This window comes from Salmo salar, chromosome ssa23, assembly GCF_905237065.1.
Source record: "Salmo salar chromosome ssa23, Ssal_v3.1, whole genome shotgun sequence".
NCBI classification, from domain to species: Eukaryota; Metazoa; Chordata; class Actinopteri; order Salmoniformes; family Salmonidae; genus Salmo; species Salmo salar.
Genome location: NC_059464.1, coordinates 10,385,658 through 10,408,657, shown reverse-complemented (window position 1 = coordinate 10,408,657; position 23,000 = coordinate 10,385,658). Strand labels below are relative to the sequence as shown.

At 44.7% G+C, this 23,000-nt stretch overlaps 1 protein-coding gene across 22 annotated transcripts in view; it reads right to left on the bottom strand.

The window, feature by feature from the left end:
• The window catches only part of LOC106583991 (SH3-containing GRB2-like protein 3-interacting protein 1), a 103,844-nt gene that overhangs the window by 16,554 nt on the left and 64,290 nt on the right, over positions 1-23,000 (bottom strand). For 10 of the 22 annotated variants that reach the window (XM_045706522.1, XM_045706508.1, XM_045706507.1 and 7 more), the window contains 14 exons: positions 19,557-19,629; positions 14,666-14,690; positions 14,291-14,311; positions 14,015-14,080; positions 13,631-13,697; positions 12,700-12,884; positions 10,639-10,650; positions 7,545-7,556; positions 5,605-5,626; positions 5,374-5,458; positions 4,821-4,963; positions 2,829-2,933; positions 2,298-2,372; positions 1,238-2,128 (listed from right to left, as the gene is read on the bottom strand). In XM_045706522.1, the coding sequence (XP_045562478.1) occupies positions 1,238-2,128; positions 2,298-2,372; positions 2,829-2,933; positions 4,821-4,963; positions 5,374-5,458; positions 5,605-5,626; positions 7,545-7,556; positions 10,639-10,650; positions 12,700-12,884; positions 13,631-13,697; positions 14,015-14,080; positions 14,291-14,311; positions 14,666-14,690; positions 19,557-19,629 (1,782 nt within the window). Of the gene's footprint in view, positions 1-1,237; positions 2,129-2,297; positions 2,373-2,828; positions 2,934-4,820; positions 4,964-5,373; positions 5,459-5,604; positions 5,627-7,544; positions 7,591-10,638; positions 10,651-10,796; positions 12,679-12,699; positions 12,885-13,630; positions 13,698-14,014; positions 14,081-14,290; positions 14,312-14,665; positions 14,691-19,556; positions 19,630-23,000 lie in introns of those variants that run through there. The other 12 variants (XM_045706510.1, XM_045706521.1, XM_045706518.1 and 9 more) reach the window with 8 other exon arrangements.

The window sequence follows — 23,000 nt, the reverse complement described above, 5'->3', positions numbered from 1 at the left end:
GCAGGGGTGTCAAACATATGGCACAGGGGTCCAATCTGGCCACTGGTGGTTTGAGTAAACATTTTTTTTTATAAATAAACTTCAAAATGACTAAAACCAAATTGAAACTGCATAGAAATGATAATGGACCCGTATTCATACAGGTTCTTGACTGTCCAGCTCGCTAATAATCACCTGACAGTAAAGGACCATTGAAAATTCCAAAATCTATGGATAGAGGACTATTTTATGCCAATTTTGAAGGCAAGGAAATGTAACAAATTACCAGTGCAGCCCTCTGGACCTCATTTAAGACCAAGTGTGGCCCCCGGGGCAAAATTTGTTTGACACCCCTGCAGTAGTGGGTGATATGATATACTTTTTTAAACACTCTGGACTCAGTCAGTCACTTTATTGTTTATCTTGAGGGCCGATTTTCCCACAGGGGGACAAGAAAGTCAGAGCCACAATACCCACTCATCCCGGCATTCCGAAGTGCTGTGTCAGCAGGATCTGTCCCAGCTGTGTTTTCAGTCCTGAATCCAGTTGTCCCGTTCCATGTGTTAAACTAAACTAACTAATGCCCTTCATCATGGTCACGTACACTACACACACAGTCAGGTCTACACTCTTCTCTTTTTAGTCTACAACAGAACAATACTGCATAACGACCGTCATAATTGTAAAGCACCTTACATAGACGACAACAGGGGACAATGGGTTCATTGACTTAGGGATCTTAACCCACTTCTTTCTGATCACACACACACACACACACACACACACACACACCGATTTTGTAAGATGAGCTGTCGGTCTAAACAAGAGCAGTGTTTCTGTACAGTACCTTCTCTTATACTGTATTAATGTGAGGATTGTTATCAGCCCTGATATGGGAATCAGTCAGCATTAATCTAACCATTAAACAGCGTAATGAATATAATTCTCCTACTCACAGTTGATTTCAAATGGGCCGCTCCAGTCAAACAGCAAGCCACCTAAACCTATCCCTGCCTTAAATAGATGGTCATTATGTTCCTAGTTTTTAAATCATCCAACATTTATTTATACAGATAAGTCAATTAAGAACAGACTCTTTTACAATGACAACCTATCAAGTATGTGCTTACACTAGCTGACTGCATTATACATCAGCACATCTCTACGGACAGACTGATGCTGACAGTGGTCAGGTGGGTTGTGCTGTTATGGAGGGGGGGTGTTGTGTAGGATGAGTTTAGCCTTTGGGGGTACTCACCACTACCCGTACCCCCTGTCGTTGGTCCTGGCGAGGACACCACTGCCCTGTATGTAGGGGGTGGAGGAGGGGGAGGCGCAACACGGGAAACCTGGCCAACATCTTTGGGTGACACGGTGGTGGTGGTGGTTTCACTGAGGTCCTCTTTTGGAGGGTCGGGTGGGACAGGCAGAGCTGCTGCTTCAGGACTCCTCCGTTCCTCCGCGGCCAAGACGAGGGGCGGGGGGATGGTGCGTGAGGGTGCCTCCACAGGGGCAGGGGGACTGGTGGGGGAGACAGGTGTGCTTGCTTTGGGAGAAGAGGGGACTGCAGAGGGGACAGGGGCAGTGCTGGGGGGTGAGGTGACAGGGGGAACAGGGGCGATGCTGGAGGTTAAGTCGAGAGTGGGGACAACAGTGGGTGTGGGAGTGGGGGGTGGTGTAGGGTCCTTTGGAGAAAGTGGTGAGGGTGGGGGTGTAGGGTCTTTAGGCGTGGGTGGGACAGTGGGTAGGGGGGGCAGTGGTTCATCTGTAGGGGGTGGGGAGGTGGGTAATGGAGAGACAGGTTTTTCCTGTGGGGGAGGGGAGGTGGGGAGAGGGGAGAGAGAGGGGGCAGGGACAGGGTCATCAAGAGGGGGAGGGGAGGTGGGGAGAGGGGAGAGAGAGGAGGCAGGGACAGGGTCATCCAGAGGGAGAGGGGAGGTGGGTACAGGAGGGGCGGGGGGATCTTCTGGAGGGGTTGGGGATGTTGAAGGGGGTGGTTTTTCAGAGGCTGCGGATTCCTCCTCGCTGAAGCAGATCCACTTGTCGGCAGACTCCTCGCCAAAGGCAGGGGGTTCCGCTGGGCCGAAAATGTTGTCCAGATTTGGGACGGAGGTCTTCCTCCCTGAGCCTTCTGCCTTTATTGACAAACCTGACAGACAGAGCCACATGCAGGGAGAGAGGAGCAGAGCGGTTAGTATGAGAACGAGTGAGAGAGAGTGAGAGATTGAGAGAGAGTGACAGCAAATGCAAGAAAAAGTTAGTGGGAAGGAGAGAGGGAAGGGGCCTGGAGTGAGGGGTCGAGGGATGAGGGGTCTTACCAGCAGCATCTGCAGAGGGGGAGCCAGTCAGAGGGGGGGAGGTCGGGACATTCTTGGGCGGAAGCGGGGGCGGAGCTGCAATGATATCAGTGCATCCATGAACAGCCTGTCACTCTAAAGGGGGGCGCCATCTAGAGGCACCTGGTGGTAGTGCCTGGCTGCGCCACACGAGCTCAGCACAGGTAGGGAACTACCATACAGCCCCATGCCATATATTACATACACCACCATGCATATGACTCATAATCCATGCAGATGCAGGGGGGAAGAGGCAATTGAATCATGATGCTCAACATTAGCATGGATTTAATTATTTCTCTAACTAATGACGGATGAAATGAGTGGGTTAGTACAGGCTGCGGAGGAAAAGGAAGAGTTAATGGCACACTTGTTCACAGACTCTCTCTCTCCCTTTGTTCATCCGTCCAGATCGCTCATTAGTTTCAGTCATGAGGGTGAGGTGGTTTATGAGGTGAGTTGATGGTTCCGTGCAGTCATTCCAGGAAGTGCAAACACAAATGGAAAACTTACTGCCTGTAGGGAAGGGTCTTGTGAAAGAGAAGTCTGGGCTCAGTGACTCAGACTCAGGTAGAGGAGCACCCCACACGCCACACACCACTGGCTCAGATATACCCACTACGTTCAGGACAGACAGGGGACATAACATAGAGGGGGCGTCAGTTTAATAAGCTAAAAATAGATACCTCTTGGTAACTGTATGTTAAAATACGCATGTTAGCATCTACAATAAAGACATGAATTGAATCTGAATTCTTGGACCTAGATTACCATTAGCCTAAACCTGTCATGTCTATAACCAACCAATCACTGCTCAAAAAAAGACACCAAGAAGTGACGAGGTAATAACAGTTTTATTAGCTATAGTTGTGGCGAATATCTACTACTACTGAAGGCAGCATCTTATATAAGCTCATCCGTTATTAACAAATAGAGAATAGCAACCCTATCAGTCTCACAGAATCATGTACTTTATATAACCACTCCATTGAGAAAGAGGGATATCAGCAGGGACTAACAGCCTCGTAGAGAAACTTCTATCTCTGAATGGTGTGTTAAAAAAGCAAAGGCTGCTGGATCTGTATGCAGTGACATTAGCTATGCTTCGGCAGGTAGTTATATAACAAGCTAAGAGCTTTCCAGTCAGAGCCTGCAGAGCTGGTATAGAACCCTGACTGTGAGAGGGGTGAGGGGAGGATCCACACGACAACAAACCAACCAAGGTGGAATCTCATTTACCTCATAGTGCCTCTGACCACTAGCGTGTTTGTGAGAGTTTTAGTTTGCAAGACGTAGTGGCAGCGTGTGCAGCTGACAGGGAAGAGGGATAGTGTCTTTAGAGGTGGCCGAAAGGCAGTGGAGGGAATAGGAAGCATCCATCTTGTTGGTGCTATGCTTCTGCGGTGTGTCTTCAGTGTCACAGCCAGCGTCAGTGCTCCACGACAAGCCATTGTCGTTACAGTGCTCGATCACAGAAAAACAAGGTAGGGATGGACACACGCTAGTGCTGAGCGATTCGTGCTTTTTGAGGTCAAACTTTATAAAAATAATAATAATCACAGTTTACGATTTCTGGTTATTTTTTTCCCTTTTTCTTTTTACATGAAATGACTACCTTAAAATGATTTTAGTGCGTTTTAATTGAAATTCCAAAGCCAAATACTGAGAACATTCGATTGCCAAAACATTGAAAACCATCCATTGTCTTATTACTTTATTGATTGACTTTCTTTTATTTAATTCTTTAGTCATCATCTCATCTCTGCTCATCTCTGCTCTGCTCAGGCAGTAGCAGCCAGCCGGCCAGACCACCATCTAACGTTGGGCGCATTCTTCTGCCCAGGTGTTGCTGACGCATGCCAGATCTTACATGTAAACTAACCACATCATACAGTACTGTATGTTATAGCAATCTGGTGCCCGACGGAACAGTCGATGACATGGCACGCAACCATTGGTTGATGCATGCAAAGTCTGAGCAGGGAAACGTGACCGTAATCTCTGTGCTCCCTAACGAGTCATCCTGTTTAGCTAGGCTAGTAGCTAACTAGATGGCTAGCTAGTAGCTCCTTATGCTGCAGAGCTGTCTGACAAAATTACCGAGTCCTACAACTATCAATTGTGTAGAGCTACTTCACGAACTGTCTCTATCCCTCTCGTCGTTGTGTACATTCCTCTCTCATGAGTCTGTCAGGGGCCTGGATAATCAGGGCAGGCAGTGGATTATGGGCATTGTAGTTAATTAGCATGTTTTCTGTGCTGAACTAAGTTGAATATTTTCCTGTTGAAAACTACAAATTCCTATAGCATCCCAGAGTTTGTTCTTGATCTGATTTCTCTCGTGCTTGCTTTGATTTCTTTCTAGAGGAACGGCGAGTTGATCTCACAAAAAAACCAAAAAAAAAACGAACTAAATGCAATTCAAGCAATGAACCAATGCTGGTTAAATCGCTCAGCACACACACACACACACACACACACACACATCAAAGAAAGTTGATGTACCTTCAGTTTTCTGCTCTCCGAAGGCTGTCTCCAGCGGAGGCCCAAATAAGGCTGTAGTGTCCTCTGGTACTGGTGCTGCTCTCTTCTCTGGTACTGGTACTGCTTTCTTCTCTGGTACTGGTACTGCTGGGGCTCTCTTACTTCTGGGAGGGAGATAAAGAGGGACAGACAGACAGACAGGGTTAGTAGGCTGTAGCATTCTCTGGTACTGTGGCTTTCTTACTGCTGAGGGATGGAGATAAGACAGGGATAGACAGGGAAAGCAGGACGAGTCAGACGAACAGTCTACCACAGAAACTAAGACAAACATGCTTCAGTTACCTCACTCAGCACACTACAACAAGAGATGCATTCATGTCATAAGGGAAGGAAGGGGATGTATCAGCTTTCGACTTAACGTTACTAAATCAGTGACTGCTGATTGTCATCAGAGACTGAAAGTCAACAAGAGGTTCATGTAAAACTATGGATGTACAGACCAGTGCATGACTACACAGCCACAGCACCTGGGGCGAGTCTGTAACAGGTCCGTGGGCAACAGATAAAGACGTACCTGGGAACTTGTAGCGCCGGGGCTGCCAATGTGGGGACCTCGATGGGTGCAGGACGTCTTGGCCGAGCTACCTGTATCTCTTCACCTGAGGAGAGATTCGTTCACAGTCGTTCACCTCAACTGACTCATCATACACACTGAAACACATTGAAGCTAATCAGTGACTTGGCTTTTCACCTGAGGCTTTTAGCTTTAAACAACAAGACAAGAGGAGACAACTTAGATACTTACCAGAGTCCTTTGTCATCAACCCCTATAATAAAAACAGATACATTTGAAAAAAGACAAAAAAAACATATCTCACATTACATTTCACACTCAAATGACTCATATGGAAATATTAAAGGGTTTTAAAAATCCATGAGTCACACGGTGTTAATGTGCACATTAGATACAGTATTCCCAGGAGGGAGCCTATCCACTAGGTCAGAAAATGGTCTCTGTAGCCTAAGAATGAGCTAATCGGATGAGAGCATTGGCTGGGCTGACTTAGCAACTGTCTCCCCAGGGAAGTGGAGATCCACTAGGTCTGTGCTCTCTACCTCACGCAGAAATACTGTAGAACAATCTAGGAGCTATTGGCCTTAGTACATAACAGATGACGTGTTGAGATGCACTGTCCGAATCATGAGTGGATTATGAAACAATATATTTCTGGAAAAGGTGTACTTATTGCAGAGTGGAATAAAAATGCAGTTATGTATATTAATACAAATAATATATACTTTATAATGGCCATTAGGATTTATAGACAAGCTAATTTGGGGCGGCAGGTAGCCTAGTGGTTAGAGCTTTGGGCCAGTAACCGAAAGGCTGTCATTGTTAATAAGAATTTGTTCTTAACTGACTTGCCTTGTTAAATAAAGGTTAAAAAAAACATATATAATAACATACCCTGAGTGTACAAAACATTAAGAATACCTGCCTAATATTGAGTAGCATGGACTCTACAAGGTGTCGAAAGCAATCCAAAGGGATGCTGGCCCATGTTGGCTGGAAATCCTTTGGGTGGTGGACCATTCTTGATACACACGGAAAACCGTTGATCATGAAAAACCCAACAGCGTTGCAGTTCTCGACACAAACCGGTGCGCCTGGCACCTACTGTACTACCATAGACACTTCTAATCTTTTGTCTTGCCAATTCACCCCCTGAATGGCACACATACAGTACACCATCCACGTCTCAATTGTCTTAAGGCTTAAAAATAATTCTTTACCCGGTCTCCTACCCTTCATCTACACTGACTGAAGTGGATTTAACAGGTGACATCAATAAGGGATCAAGGCTTTCACCCGGATTCACCTGATCAGTCTATGTCATGGAAAAAGCAGGTGTTCATAATGTTTTGTGCACTCAGTGCATAGTGGGAGTTCAGTGGGCACAGAAAGCTGTCAGAGACAGATAGAAAGAGTAGGTCTTTGAAGCCTCGTGTAAGCCCAAAACATTATACACCCTGCACAAAATTGAGAGGGACAGATATATAATATAACAGATGAGATTGTGTAACGAGAGAGAGAGATACAGAAACATGGTGAGAGAGACAGAGAGAAACTTAGAGGTAAAGAGAGAGAAAAGGAGAGAAAGAGAGAGCAGGGAGAGATGAAGAGAGCGAGAGACCAAGACAGAGAGCGCTGCTTTTTAGTGAGAATACAGTGCATGAAATAACTCTCAAAGAGACACGATAAGAAGGAAAATAGAGGGAGAAGGGAGGAGGGAGAGTGAGAGATGGAAGGAGCGAGAGAGAGATGGAGAGAGCAACAGAGGAATCACTAGAATGCGGGGCTGAAGTGAGAGATCAAAGGGTCCAGCTGTCGACAGATGGTGTGAATCTCAAATGCCCTTTCTCAATTTCTTGCGTCGTGTCACCCCTTCTTCTACCCACCTCCTTAATATATCAGAAGGAAGCAAGGAGACGGCGAAGACAGAGGATATGAGGAATCAAGGAAAGACTATTCAGATTCACCCAGGGACATAAAAGCCTAGTACAACAGGGACCATACTGGAGCAAATTAGCAATATTTTCCTGATCTGTTTCAACTGTCAACTCCACCTCAACCTTCTCCCCTCCACTCCACTCCTCCAGCAGGTTACAGGAAGCAGAGTGAGAAAAAGCATTTGTAATTTACCCCAGGCCCCAGGGACAGACACGGAATGGAGGGACACTTACCGGGCTACGTCTCTATGACCAGCAAAAAGGAAGAGAGAAGAGATACCTGGTCAGAGAGTGATGAATCAGTAAAGCACACCTCTCCAACATAATACAGTTACAACACAACAGTTACACTCACAACACAACAGTTACACTCAGTCAGTTAGAACCAGTAGCCTACTTCTCCAAAAGGCCCAACCAGATTCATCACCATTAATGGCTGTAATGGAAATTCAGCTTAGTCATCGCCGCACCAGAGAGACAGAGTGGTAAAGAAAGGTACAGTACAGTAGTTTACTGTCATAGTGATGTCACTACGAGAGAACAATGAGCCAGATACTTCACAGGACGTATACATCTGAAGCATCTGCTTAGATCTTCTCACCACCAAATATGGTGAGGAGAGGAAATCCTGTGGCAGAAAGTGGGAGAAGTTAGAGCTAGATGAAATATGCAAATACATGCTAGAACACGCCAATGGGATCTTGGTAGCTCGTGCTTGGGTCTGCCCACCTCGTTGCTTGTCCTGCCCACAATGCTTAATTTGCTCCGGTTGGAAACGACACCCTGTGGTCTATCTTGGGTTATTTATAAAAATGTTGTTATAGGGGCTCCGGCACTCAGCTGTAGCCTACTTCCTGGTGGACGGGGCAATGAGGCAGCAGCATTGTGTGACTGGAGCAATGACAGGTCAAGCGGAGGGCGGCAACATTTTTATAGGCCTGTGGTGCCATCATTAGCCGTGCCAGTAAGAACAGTTCAAATGGCAGCATGCTTTTTAAGAGTATTAAGAGTGCATGAGCCACAGCCTGAATGTGCTTTAAAATAGACCAACCACATTGTCTCACATCTGATCTGTCTGATAACTTGCAAGCATATGGGATACAATATGCTGTCCTAACATTCGAAAATGTTACCAAGGTGACATTGTCAAGAGTTACATTTTATTTATTTTTTTTAACTATAAACTTGTAGCTAATTTTGGGTAGTCTTCACCACCCAATTCTACATCTAGCTAAAATGTTTTGTGGTGGTAGAATCTGTATTTATGAAATTTGAAATGTGCACAAAAATTGGCTAGCTAGCACATCAGATAGCTAGTGTCTGCTTGCTGGCTGAACCAGTTTCAAATCAATCCATATGAAACTAAAGGAATGGATGCGAACATCAGTTCACACACTCAATGCTGAATACTCCCGCTAGCTAGCGTATTGAGTTTGAGTTTATTTTATTTTTACAGGGACAGTGCACATTAATCAACGTTTCAGTAAAAGTGCCGGTTTTAGCCAGCCGGCTAATTTTCAACCGCAGTCCCTGGGCAGGTTATTAAAAACAATTACAATATAGACAATCATTGAACAGTGAGCACACGCAGAGTAACATAGGACAAGCAAGACATAGCATACAGACAGAGCAACATAGAACAAAAAGCAACAAGACAAAATCCATAAAAACAACAAAGTGTTTCCACACCTCACAAGCTACAGACAACATGGAAAGCGGCAATACACAGCTAGGGATTATGTTCACAAATCTGATTGACCTTTAGCCATGTCTTCATGCATTTTGTGAAAGTGTGATATGTGGTGCAGTTATGTGTGTCTGATGGCAGTGTATTCCAGACATGGGACGCTCTCACAGAGAAAGCGGATTTACTAAAGGTGCTTTTCCTTAAGGGAACTATACAGTATTGAAGTTTTAGGCAATGAACAAATGATCATGACATCTGTTCTGGCGTGATTAGTGTGCGGAGTTCTACAACACAAGCTGACTGCTCTCTGCGGTGTTATCGCGTTGGCAAAATGTTTCAAAGTAGCGAGGCACAGTGCCAGCTATCAGATACATGCCGATTTCTGAGAACAGTTCCATAACTTTGGTGCAGTACAACTTCATCAACAAGCTGGCAAAATAGCTACCGTATGTCCATTCAAACAAGCCTTCAATAGGCTGCGAGCGGGACAAAGTTTGCTCAGCTGATCGAGCATGGTTTGCGGTAGTAGCCAGTGTGCCATAGCTACCGAGAGCGGAGTGATTTTCAGAATTAGGAAAGAGTTCCACAGATGAGTTGAGGGACAAGCTTCGCGTAGAAGTGATGGCATCTGACGTGAGACACTGGGCCGCCGACTGACTGATCTACAAATCACCTTGCATCACAAATAACTATTCCTTATTATTTGTAGATCAGTCAGACAGTCACAAGTTACCCATGATACATTATGGTTTTGATGCTCTTGAACACAGCTATCGAGATCAACCATGCATAATGGAGTAGAAAGCAGAGAGCTGAGAAGGGCTTAAGAGGAGCACGGATGACTCATTCACGCGCGCGAGTGAGCGTGATGATTCATCCGTGGGTGTGCGATCATGCATGGGTGTGTATGTCAATATGTTGAGAGAGGAAATCACAATCATCCACAGTCCATAATGACTGATCCAATTGGCCCTGTCCTCTCCACTGTTCGGTGGACCTGCTGTGGCTTCATTCAGCCGTACACTTTTCCATCTCCCTTTTGTATCTGCAGTATTTTCTGCCCTTCCCCACCTCCATTTCCCTTGTAATTCTTTCCATCATTATGTTCGTGTGGAATCCAACTGAGTGACTGCTACAGCGTCAGTTTAAAACAGATTCAGGGGACCTTACTCAGAGGAACTGAAATAAAAGCACATACTCATACACACCCCGCACACGTAATCTGCTGAGCTGTTGTGTTTTAGCCGCTAGCCAAAAGGTGTATGGATATTATGAGAGAAAGCAGCCAGATTTCCATCTGATCGAAGGTCACTATACAGCAGCCGTCTTCGAGCTGGTACTGTGGTAGTCCCAAATCCCACAACCATAGGATCTCATTCAGAGCAACCTGTTCTCCACAAATCCTGGTTCCCTAATACACCTGAGTGTGTTGTATTGCTGTTGCATATTTCTCTTACTCTATTACAATGGACCCAATGGACACCCGCCAGGCATTCAATGTGGTCCCTCAGAGAGAAAAGTCAGTATGCCGAATCACAAACAGAAAGGGAGAAAACAGACATGCAAGTGTGCAATTCATGCTAAGAGAGAGAGAGGGGAGAGAAAAAGAAACCGACAATGACATGCCAAGAACAGGCTTACCGGACTACTCCTCTACAGAAGTTAGCAGGTAGAAGGGGGAAGAAAGGTAGAGACGGACAGAGGGGTCAGGACAAAGAGAGAGAGAGGAGAAAGGGGTAGAGGAGATACTATGTTATCGTAGATAATCCACAGTTACTGTACACACAAAATTGACTGACCAAACAAACGCGCGTGGCAATAGTTTCCTACTCCGATTTAAGCTCCACGGAGAGAGCATAGGTATCCACTATCCACCAATCGGTCTATCCATTTCACTTTCCACACCCATTCGTTCATCCATTTACAGTATATAGATAAGCGACTTTGATCTGATGAGTGACTGGATGTTTAATCAATAGCGATAGTTGTTGAGAACAAGGGAAAATCTAAATGATACATCTATTGCACCGTGGACAGAATTGCCCATGGGGAGGTTAATCTGCTCTCACACGCACCGTCTTCCTCGGTCTCTCTTCTCTGTATTCTAAGAGCAACACATTCAACTTTAATACAGAGAGATCGAGGTCAAGGGAGATAAAGAGGGAGGAAGAGAGAGAGGCGAAAGGGAGAAGGAGAGAGAGAGCGAGAGAGAGAAAATGCAGGAGAGATCAAATGAGGGAGCAAGAGAAAGCCAGGGAAGGAAATGTGGAAATAACCTCGTTGTTCGATTTAGCCTGTTAACCTTTGCTCTCTATCCAGCTCTCTTTAGCCAATGTCCTGGTAACCGTTGCCAGGGCTACCTGGGTAAGCACACAGTTGCAATGGCGAGTGAGGGTCCACCATGTGACTCATGTTTAATTCATGGCCGAGGTAAAAAAGGTAGAAGTTCCAGCACTCTGGACAGACTGGAGAGGTTTTACTAAATGGAGGAGATGCTAATTGGCACATACTTAATCTGGAGAGTATAGGACAGAGCTGGCACTGCTTTCTATTCAGACGTGGGAGTTAGAACCGTTGTTTGGGGATACATCTCTATATTAAAGGACTTGAAAGACCTGGGGTTAAATCCTTCTACATTAAAGGTCTCTCCTAGACCCATGGCATTGACCTACAGCGAGGAGGACATAATACAATTCTCTATGACTGACAAGCCACCCTCAGAACCACACAGCCACTGTCTGCTATTCCCTGATCTAGATTGTAAAATTCCTCTACACACAGAGAGAGCCACCTTAAAACAACCAAACACCTGCTCACTGTTCCAGGTTAGTGAGCTAATGGCTAGCAAGCGGCTCTACAGCCAGTGGATGGATTAATTATTGAGTCTGTAAGGTTCTCGTATGACGAGAGACTGTCTTCGCGTACGTACAGCATACATCACTGCCTCACTGTGAATACCCACTTTCCAGGCTGAATTATTTACACCAGGTATGACACTAGAGGAGAGTTGGCGGGTGTGGAGGGGGTTGGAAGGGAAGGGCCCCATCCCAAAGAGAAACTCCTTAAACACCTCTCCCTCATTTGGATCACTCTGCTAACTTAAGGTTTTAAGTGATGTTTTTCATTTGACTAGGTTTGAATCTCATGAAGTTCTTGTCATTGTGGTGTAGGAACTCTCTCTCCAGTTTAAAGTGTATAATGAGACTCAATAACACAGTGTCTGTTGGTTTCTGTGGGCTGCTTAGAGACATCTGCCTTGGGTTAAACTCCACTCCAGTAATTGGTAGTCCACTGAGGTCACAGCAGAATGCTAAAGACCTGCCAGCCACCATTTCTCTCCCCAACATCCCTAGCATCAGCAATGTATTATGTAGTAGAGGGTAAACAAACCCCAGTGTTTCTCTCCCTAGCTCACCGTTACTACAGGAATATGGACGGAATAAGCCTCTGAGATAATATAATTCACTCACAGACAGGCATATAAGTGGATTCATGAGGAGAAAACACATGCAGTGTGACAGAGAAACACACAGAGACCGTAAGAATTGTGTTGTGAACGTTGGAAAGAATTTCTTAATGAGGAACAGAACAGCAAGCAGATACAACAATTCAAACACATTCTAGAATACAGTATACAGTAAGAGAAAATGACAACATGGCTCCAGTGAGGGCAGAGCAGTGATGGTGGAGGGAGGGACTCACCAGAGGAGAAGGAGACAGAGCTATGTTGCCTATGGAGGCTTTGAGTTCATCTACTGAGGGGGCCAAACAGTTGGCACTTTCCGCTGGTAAAGGTTTAATCTTGATCTTAAACTTTTTCCGGTGGTCCTCCTCTCCCTCCGACTCGCTGGAGGAGAAGAAGTGTTCCTTCGGTGGTTTGGAGCCAGGTGGGTTGCCATTAAAGACAGTAATCTTTTAACTGCTGAAGATCATAGGTAATTGACATTGTATTTCTAGGAGTAGGGTGATGTTGCCCATAGACGGTGAGCTTAGGCCAGTTTTGCATTTTCCCCACTAAATGGTTAAGGTTAGGATTGTGGGAGGGGAAGCTGATCCTAGATCTGTACTAGGAGAAACTCTGTACTCCGGACCGTTTCAATATCTACAACTCTACCAAATACTAGATACTACAGCATACAACAGCTTCTAATCAGGAGACCGTAGAATCTCCTCACAGAACAGCAGGTTCCGAAAAGCCTGGTGAATCTCCAAGCAATATCAGTCTAATCAATATATAGTTGTTCTAGGCCATATGCTGTAAGCTGTTATTGAGTTGAAGTAATACTCAGTTATTTCTCGGCTGCCTGTTTGTTATTGAGTCGAGATTAAATTATGCTCAACGGTCTCAATGTTGATTTGTACTCATAGGCTGTTCTGTGGTGGGCTGAATACAAAATGTTTCTGATCTAGAGATAGGCAGTTATTCACTAAGTCAGTCAGTCAAACAGTCAGTCAGACACAGAGTCTACATACAAACAGCGATGTGCTAATGCTGTGACATACAAACTATAAGTAATCTGTGATTTGGTGGAACTATAGTGCTATAGGTGTAGTATTAGGTGTAGGTGTACTATGTAGTGTGAAATCGTTCATATCTAGCTCCATTTGGGTGTAGCAAGATGATAAAGGATATCTGATCCTGGCCCCTCTTCCTCGTCTGGCCTGAGACTGTAACCTTCATCGTCCACCGTAGGGGTGTTCTGAAACAAACGAGCAACAGACACACCAACATCACACGCTGTATTTACAACATGCAATCAGAGTTGGGCTTCAATTCCATTTAAATTCTGTCAATTCAGTTTACTTCCTGAATTGATTGAATTGAAATTGACCTCAAACGATTAATTCCACATTAACATACATTCCGAATCTTTAGAAACTACAGTAGGACAGTAACAGAAGGGTCAGAAGAATATCTACTGTCCATGACATATAGATCTTTGAGAGTATGCCAGTAACATAATCATTTTTTTTTTTTTATATGAGCTTGTTCAAAGGAAGAACGCTGGTTCCATACATATCTGTCCCAGTCGATCTCTCCAGAGAATCCATTGACAGCCGCACCATTGGCCTTCTTCTGTGACTGAAAACAGAATGACACGATCACAATCAATCCCACCAATCAGGATCACTACTACGCTAAGTGATTGGCTACTCAATGCTACCGATACAGGAACAATGAACCCAATTAGTATCCTAAGGATGACCTAAGGTCTAGTAGAGCCTAGTAGAGTAGATTCTACAGTAACTATATATATCCTACACTAGAAGGGACTCCAATCGTGTTCAATACCGATTCAATCTCTTGGGGATCCTGGATGATGACAGTCGAGTCCACAATACAGAGAATACAAATACAATTCAATCAAATCATGTAAGGAAATTCAATCCCTCACAAAACAGTTAAGTTCAACAATAAGACTCATTTCATTTGATTCTGGAGTCAATGAAAAAGGGGCACCAATGTTACAGTGCTGATTCATCTAAAGGACTGAGCAGTATTAAACCGAGCTTGTAAAATAGGCAATCATGTCTTCACCTTCCAGCAATGACATTATTAAGCATCTTTATTGACAACACAATTCAATAATTTGCTAACTATTTCACAGTTGAACAAGTTGACCGATTAATCCATTGGACAAAGCATGAATGATTTTGTGATACTTACACCCCCTTCTCTGTCAGGGGAACCCCTGTGAAAGAAAGAGAGAGAAAGAGAAAAAAAGGATGGGAGAGGAGGGAGCAAAGAGAAAGTAAGGACCTTGAAATCCACTTTCCATATTTTCTCCTAACACTTAAACGCACTGCCAATTAGCAAAGCAGCTCACTGGAAAACCCCAGTATGTTGGGGCTTTCTAATACCCTTTACAGACAGACTTTATGGCATGTTGCATGTAAAGAAAAATAATAATCTGGCCAAAAAATGTTGAGCTCAATTCATACATTTTTACCACATTCCTGCCGGGATAAGCATTTTCAAAAGAATTGAATGGCATATTCTAATTATGTTACTGGTCTGTGCAGCCCATATGCTACATGGCTGCGCCATGCACATGAAATCAATAGCTATTTTGTTCATTTAAACAGACAAGACACACTTAAGCTACCGTGGTCACAGTCAACACACATAGTAGGCTAAGAATAAAATTAAATATAACAGGATAAAATACAAATTATATTTTTCCCCACAAATCTTGCGTCACGGCAACGTGTGGAACCACTGTCATATAGAAAAGTTACACTATATATACAAAAGTATGTGGACACCCCTTCAAATGAGGGGATTCGGCTATTTTAGCCACACCCGTTGCCGACAGGTGTATAAAATTGAGCACACAGCCATGCGATCTCCATAGACAAACATTGGCAGTAGAATGGGCCGCACTGAAGAGCGACTTTCAACATGGCACCGTCATAGGATGCCACCTTTCCTTCAAGTCAGTTCGTCAAATTCCTGCCATGCTAGAGCTTCCCCGGTCAACTGGAAGTGCTGTTATTGTGAAGTGGAAACGTCTAGGAGTAACAAAAGCTTGGCCGCAAAGCGGTAGGCCACAGAAGCTCACAGAACTTTATCGCTGAAGCGCATAGCTCATATAAATCGTCTGTCCTCGGTTGCAACACTCACTATTGCGTTCCAAACTGCCTCAGGAAGCAACGTCAGCACAAGAACTGTTCGTCAGGAGCTTCATGAAATGGGTTCCCATGGCCGAGCAGCCAAGCGTTGGCTGGAGTGGTGTAAAGCTTGCCGCCATTGGACTCTGGAGCAGTGGAAAGAGTTCTCTGGAGTGGTGGACGAATCTGGGTTTGGCAGATGCCAGGAGAACACTACCTGCCCCAATGCATAGTGCCAACTGTAAAGTTTGGTGGAGGAGGAATAATGGTCTGGGACTGTTTTTCATGGTTCGGGCTAGGCCTCTTAGTTCCAGTGAAGGGCAATCTTAACGCTACAGCATGAAATTACATTATAGACGATTCTGTGCTTCCAACTTTGTGGCAACAGTTTGGTTTGTCAAAATTGGTGTGGAAGAACTAACTGGCCTGCACAGAGCCCTGACCTCAACCCCATCGAACTGCCTTAATTCTGTCGGACCCCAGGAAGAGTAGTTGCTGCCTTGGCAGCAGCTAATGGGAATCCATAAAAAAGCAAATACACCTCTGGGTTGCATTGGAACGCCGACTGGGAGCCAGGCCTAATCGCCCAACAACAGTACTGCTCTTGTGCTCTCACTAATGCTCGTGGCTGAATGGAAGCAAGTCCCTGCAGAAATGTTCCAAAGGTGTGGAAAGCCTTCCCAAAAGAGTAGAAGCTGTTATAGTATCCATATTAATATCCCACGATTTTGGAATGAGATGTTCGACGAGCAGGTGTCCACATACTTTTGGTCATGTAGTGTACAGTACATTCGGAAAGTATTCAGGCCACTTCACTTCTTCCACATTTCATTTTGTTACAGCCTTATTCTAAAATGGATTAAATAAATTAAAAAAATCTCATCAATTTACACACAATACCCAATAATGAGAAAGTGAAAACAGATTTTTTTCAAATGTATTAAATATTAAAAACAGAAATACGTTATTTACACAAGTATTCAGACCCTTTGCTATGAGACTCGAAATTGAGCTTAGGTGCATCCTGTTTCCTTTGATCATCCGTGAGATGTTTCTACAACATGATTGGAGTCCACCTGTGGTAAATTAAATTGATTGGAGATGATTTGGAAAGGCACAAACCTGTCTATATAAAAGGTACCACAATTGACAGTGCATGTCAGAGAAAAAAACCAAGCCATGAGGTCAAAGGAATTGTCCGTAGAGCTCCGAAACAGGATTGTGTCGAGGCACAGATCTGGGGAAGGGTACCAAACATTACTGCAGCATTGAAAGTCCCCAAGAACACATTGGCCGCCATCATTCTTAAATGGAAGAAGTTTGGAACCACCTAGAGCTGGCCACCCGGCCAAACTCAGCAATCGGGGGAGAAGGGCCTTGATCAGGAAGGTGACCAAGAACCTGATGGTCACTCTGACAGAGCTCCAGAGTTCCTCTGTGGAGATGGGAGACCCTTACAGAATGACAACCATCTGTGCAGCACTCCACCAATCAGGCCTTTATGGTAGAGTGGCCAGAGGGAAGCCACTCCTCAGTAAAAGGCACATGACAGCCCGCTTGGTGTTTACCAAAAGGACTCTCAGACCATGAGAAACAACATTCTCTGGTCTAATGAAACTAAGATTGAACTCTTTGGCCTGAATGATAAGCGTCACGTCTGGAGGAAACCAGGCACCGCTCAGCACCTGGCCAAAACCATCCCTATGGTGAAGCATGGTGCTGGCAGCATCATGCTGTGGGAATGTTTTTCAGCGGAAGGGACTGGAAGACTAGTAAGGATCGAGGGAAAGATGAACGGCGCAAAGTACAGAGAGATCCTTGACGAAAACCTGCTTCTGAGCACTCAAGAGCTCAGACCTGTGCGAAGGTTCACGTTCCAACACGACAACGCAGGATTGACTTCGGGACAAGTCTCTGAATGTCCTTGAGTGGCCCAGCCAGAGCCCAGACTTGAACCCGATCGAACATGTCTGTAGAGAACTGAAAATAGCTGTGCAGCGAGGTTCCCCATCCAACCTGACAGAGATTGAGAGGATCTGCAGAGAAGAATGGGAGAGATGCTTCAACAAAGTACTGAGTAAAGAGTCTGAATACTTTTTTTGCAAAACATTTAAAAAAAAAACCTTTTTGATTTGTCATTATGGGGTATTGTATGTAGATTGATGTGGGGGGGGGGGGGGGGGGAACTCTTAATCCAGAATAAGGCTGGAACGTAAAAAAAATTGGAAAATGTAAAGAGTCTGAATACTTTCCTAATGCACTGTGTATTTTGAAACAGAGCCCAAGGCTTTTCTACCCTCACTTCGCTTTGTTAGGGAGCAAGTGTGGGATCATACTTCTATTGAGCATATCTTCATCATGATACCGATAGAAAACAACCTCCGCAGGCTTTCGGAGTTGCTTTCACATCAAGCAAAAATAATAGGCCTACATTTGATTCATGCTACATTTTTTGCATGCCAAATGTTTCTGATCAGTGATAGATGAACTATACCACCTCCACCTGTTTGCTCAATCAGAGAATTAAACAAATATACAGACGGAGATTCAGTTAAACAAGATCACATTGATTGATTAAGACAAGTCACATGCTTTCGGTCGGGAGTAGGCCTAGGCTACTAAGCCACTGCGAGTGAAGAGCAAAAATAATCCCCTTGTTAAACCTACTGAACATAACACGCTGGCGAAGTGTTCTGATCAGTGCTAACAAATGATTCAATTAGACAAGATGAGAGCAGCACTCACCTCAACTTAGCTAACATTTATACGGTCTAATTGTAGTCAAACCAATATCCAAACTGAGATTCAGTGAAGAATTTTTTTTTTTTACAAAAATTGGACATTGATTGATTTATCAAGACGAGTCCCCGCGCTTGTCTCAAAGCGGCGCGAAATGGTGCTGAAATAGTTGACCACACGCGGGAAGGCTATTGATTCACATGTATTATAACAATTGGATGACTTTGGGTGTTTCAGTAATCAACAATTTGCATCAATTGCATTAGCCTACTTTATTCCAATGTTTTCGACATTCAGTGATATCTATTCCCGCAGTAATTCTTTATAGATCCACACAGTTGTGGTTAAGAAAACAGTGCATGTGGTAGGCTATGCGAAGAGACCGGTGAAGTGACACGCCTCGCAAACTTTAGAACTGCCTGGATACTAGAAGTAATGGCCGCTGCCTAGCCACCATCCAGAGCTTAAAGAGTGTAGTGTGTACGAATGCCGCCACAGCAACATTTCATACTAAGCCGTAGGCAGAACTTTACAGCAATCCTGACTAGGTCGGTTGACGGAAATAAAAGAAGAGGCTTTGTTGCCGGCAATACCTTTCATATATAAGAGAAAGTCGACAAAAAGTTGCCGGGATGCTAAAGTTGTATTGGATTTAAAACATGTATAAGGGATGACTTCCCCTGCAAACAATTACATACAGTACACACACAAGCACACACACACACACACACACACACACGCACAAACAGTGTTGTAGTGGAGGGTAATACCACTACGTCACTGGGCACAAACAGCAACAGGTTCATACCCACCTGTCAGATGTCATGAATCAAAATGAAAAGCTATCATGCATGGATGCACATACAACCCAGTGAGGAGAATCGGTACTTCCCAAACAGCATTTAGAGAAAAGACTAGGTCCAGGTAGTGATTGATCACAGTGCTGAGCCTTGAAGCCAGAGTTACAGGCAGTTTCAGAGAGGCATGGGCACAGCCATACAACTGGCCAAGGCAACTGTCCTTGGATGAGTGGACATTATGGCTCAAACTGTAGAGTTCCTCAGGTGGAACGTAAACGTCCGTGGTCAACAGAACCTCAACGCCCTCGATGGAACGCTCACAGCCAGTGGAATCATCTTTGGGTGACAGCCGTGTATATGAATGTACGAGTGCATGTGTGTGTGCGCAAGTTAGACTGGTAGACTTACGTTGAGTCATTGTCCTTGTCTCCCTTCTCTTTCTTCCGTATCCCGAAGGCCTTCCTGGTACGCTTTTTCAATCCTGAGGAGAAACCAGAGGAGAGACACAGTTTAGTGTGTTAACAGATCAAGCACAGTCGCACGCACACACGCACTCAACAGGCAGCAGCATCAAAGAGCAAAAGTCAGAAACTCCCAGCTGTGAGCCGTGTGTGTATGAGTGTGTGTGTGTGTGTGTGTGTGTGTGTGTATGAGTGTGTGTGTGTGTGTGTTTATATCAAAAGGTGTCTAGGTACTGTATGTGTGTGAACTTGTTTGTGTATACACATAGTGCATGTGTGTGTGTGTGTGTGTGTGTGTGTGTGTGTGTGTGTGTGTGTGTGTGTGTGTGTGTGTGTCCATCTGTATGTATTCATAGAGTTCGAGCCAGGTTAAGCTGTCCAGCGTCAGAACAGAGGCCCAGATCGATGGTCCAGTGGATCAAAGGTGAGCTTTTCATCTATTATTTAGTAGCAGAACACTCTGTGAAGGCTAACACTATCGCGCTGTGAAGGCTAATATTCGTTCACATCTCAAATGGTGCTCATGGCCAATGCAGATGGATGCCTTTCTGTTGATCATCGATCTGTCAAGGCCCCCTTCCTCTGATACTGACACTACCATTAGTAATGAGTCTAAATTCAGATTCTACCCAGTCTAAATCAATACACTGGATCCTCAACAGAAATAACTCATAGTATAGCCAATGAGTAGGGAGGAATCTAGGACCTACTTCTGCCTATACTTTATCCTTACTTAATATTTTACAGAGTACAACAGAGCATGGCTGATAAGATAATTGCCTTCACAGCAGAGAAACATTTCTCATTAAACATAAAACAAGAGTATTCTGCTTCAAGAGATCTGTAACTTGCCGTGATACTAGACTATTAAAACACGAACTCAGAAGGGACGCTAACTTTATTGCTCTCCATATTCAGTCCTCCGCAGACCAAAGAGACTGGAGCCGACTGAAATGACTTGGAACAGAATATTGAAGCAGTACAGCCACTGTTAAGATTACGTTCTAACAGCTCTAACAGAGACTGAAATTGGCATATGTTTTGGGCCATATTAACTTTCCAATGTTCCATTCTTACCCAAAATGAAGGCCCAGTTATCTCCCTGCATTTCTGGTCCCAGTTTTGAAGCCTTGTCATTCTCTCATGTCTCTCGGTCTGTCGTCTCACGCCTCTACAGTACCTCTCCAGCTACAGTGTGACACGCACTGGTGGACCCGGAGCCTTGAAGTGTGTGTCTGCACGAAGCAGCCTTGAACGCACACACACTATCTTTATCCCTAGCCTCGAGGCCAGTGCTTGAATTCAATACCAGTGGCTCAACTCATGAATTAAAAACAAATGCGATGGTTGACGAATGAAGAATCAACACAGCACGGGGAGGAGGAAGCCTATCTCCATGCAATCTCCTAAATCTCCTAAATCTAATCACAGTCTAAACATGCCTCGTCTATAGCATGCAAATTAAACTACCAGTCCAAGAGATACGCGACAAGAGTCAAAATATGCCGCTATGCACGTCTGTTTCTCTCTCTGTCTCTGCCTATATCAGTACATACCTGTCCCTGTCTGTCTACAAGCGTTGTGAAGACCTGTCACTACCTACCTACCTGTCTCAGCTGCCTCTGTCCTTCTGGGTGTCTGTCAGTACCTGCCTACCTGTCTCAGCTGCCTCTGTCCTTCTGGGTGTCTGTCAGTACCTGCCTCTGTCACAGCCTCTGTCCCCGCTGGGTTTGTGGTTGCTTGTCACAGCCTAACCCTACATGGAACCAAAAAGGGTTCTCCTGGGGACAGCCGAATAACTATTTTGGGACCATTTTTATCTAAGAGTGTTGTAGGCCTATGGGTAGTGGGTACCTGTCACTGCCTTACCCTGCCCTGACTAGAGGGGTTTGCTTCTGTGGGTACCCGTCACAACCCAAATGAGAAATCGATCCGGACAGGCCTGCTATCATTGATCCTGCTAACATATTCCCCCCTGCATCCTCAGGGCTCAGCCACAGAACTATAATACCCTTAGAACTATAATACCCTGGAGCAGTGGAGCTGTACACACACACAGGACACACGCACGGGAAGCATAGTAAGTGTCACATATATAGTATCAGTGACTCACACACAGCAAGACCCCCACCACTGTAATAATGGCGCCGGAGAAGAAGGCAGACATTTTACATGTCCCCAAACAATTGTGTTTTTAAATTTTTTTAAATAATTTGCACATAATGTTGCTGCTACCATCTCTTATGACCGAAAATAACTTCTGGAAAAACAGGACTGCGATTACTCACTACGGATTGGAAGAATCCTTTTTTCCTTTAACGAGTCTGACGAGCCCGACGCGAACAATATAGTGCTTTCTCAGGAACAGGCCCAGATCCCCGTGATTTGCGTGAAGAGGAGGCAGAGAAAAAGTGGCCAAAGGGCAGGCGGCCTTCTGAGAATTCGTAGGCGATCGAATAAACGTGCAATCTAGAGAATAAAATAGATGACCTACGAGGAAGATTAAACTACCGACGGGACATTCAAAACTGTAATATACTATGCTTCACGGTGTTGTGGTTGAACGATGACACTATCAACATACAGCTGGCTGATTATACGCTGTACCGGCAGGATAGAACAGCGGCATCTGGTAAGACAAGAGGCGGCGGGCTATGTATTTCTCTAAATAACAGCTGGTGCACGATATCTAAGGAAGTCTTGAGCTATTGCTCACCTGAGGTAGAGTATCTCATGATAAGGTGTAGACCACACTATCTACCTAGAGAGTTTTCATCTGTATTTTTTGTAGCTGTTTACATACCACCACAGTCAGAGGCTAAGACAGCAGTCCCCACTAAGACAGCATTGAATGAGCTGTATTCCGCCATAAGCAAACGAGAAAACGTTCACCCAGAGGCGGCGCTCCTAGAAGTGGGGACTTTAATGCAGGGAAACTTAAATCCGTTTTACCAAATTTCTATCAGCATGTTAAATGTGCAACCAGAGAAAAAAAAAAACTCTGAACCACACACAGAGACGCATACAAAGCTCTCCCTCCATTTGGCAAATCTGACCATAATTCTATCCTCCTGATTCCTGCTTACAAGCAAAAATTTAAGCAGGAAGCACTAGTGACTAGATCAATAAAAAAGTGGTCAGATGAAGCAGATGCTAAGCTACAGGACTGTTTTGCTAGCACAGACTGGAATATAATCCGGGATTCCTCCGATGGCATTGAGTAGTACACCACATCAGTCATTGGCTTCATCAATAAGTGCATCGATGACGTCGTCCCCACAGTGAACGTACGTACATACCCCAACCAGAAGCCATGGATTACAGGCAACATCCACACTGAGCTAAAGGGCAGAGCTGCCGCTTTCAAGGAGCAGGACTCTAACCCGGAAGC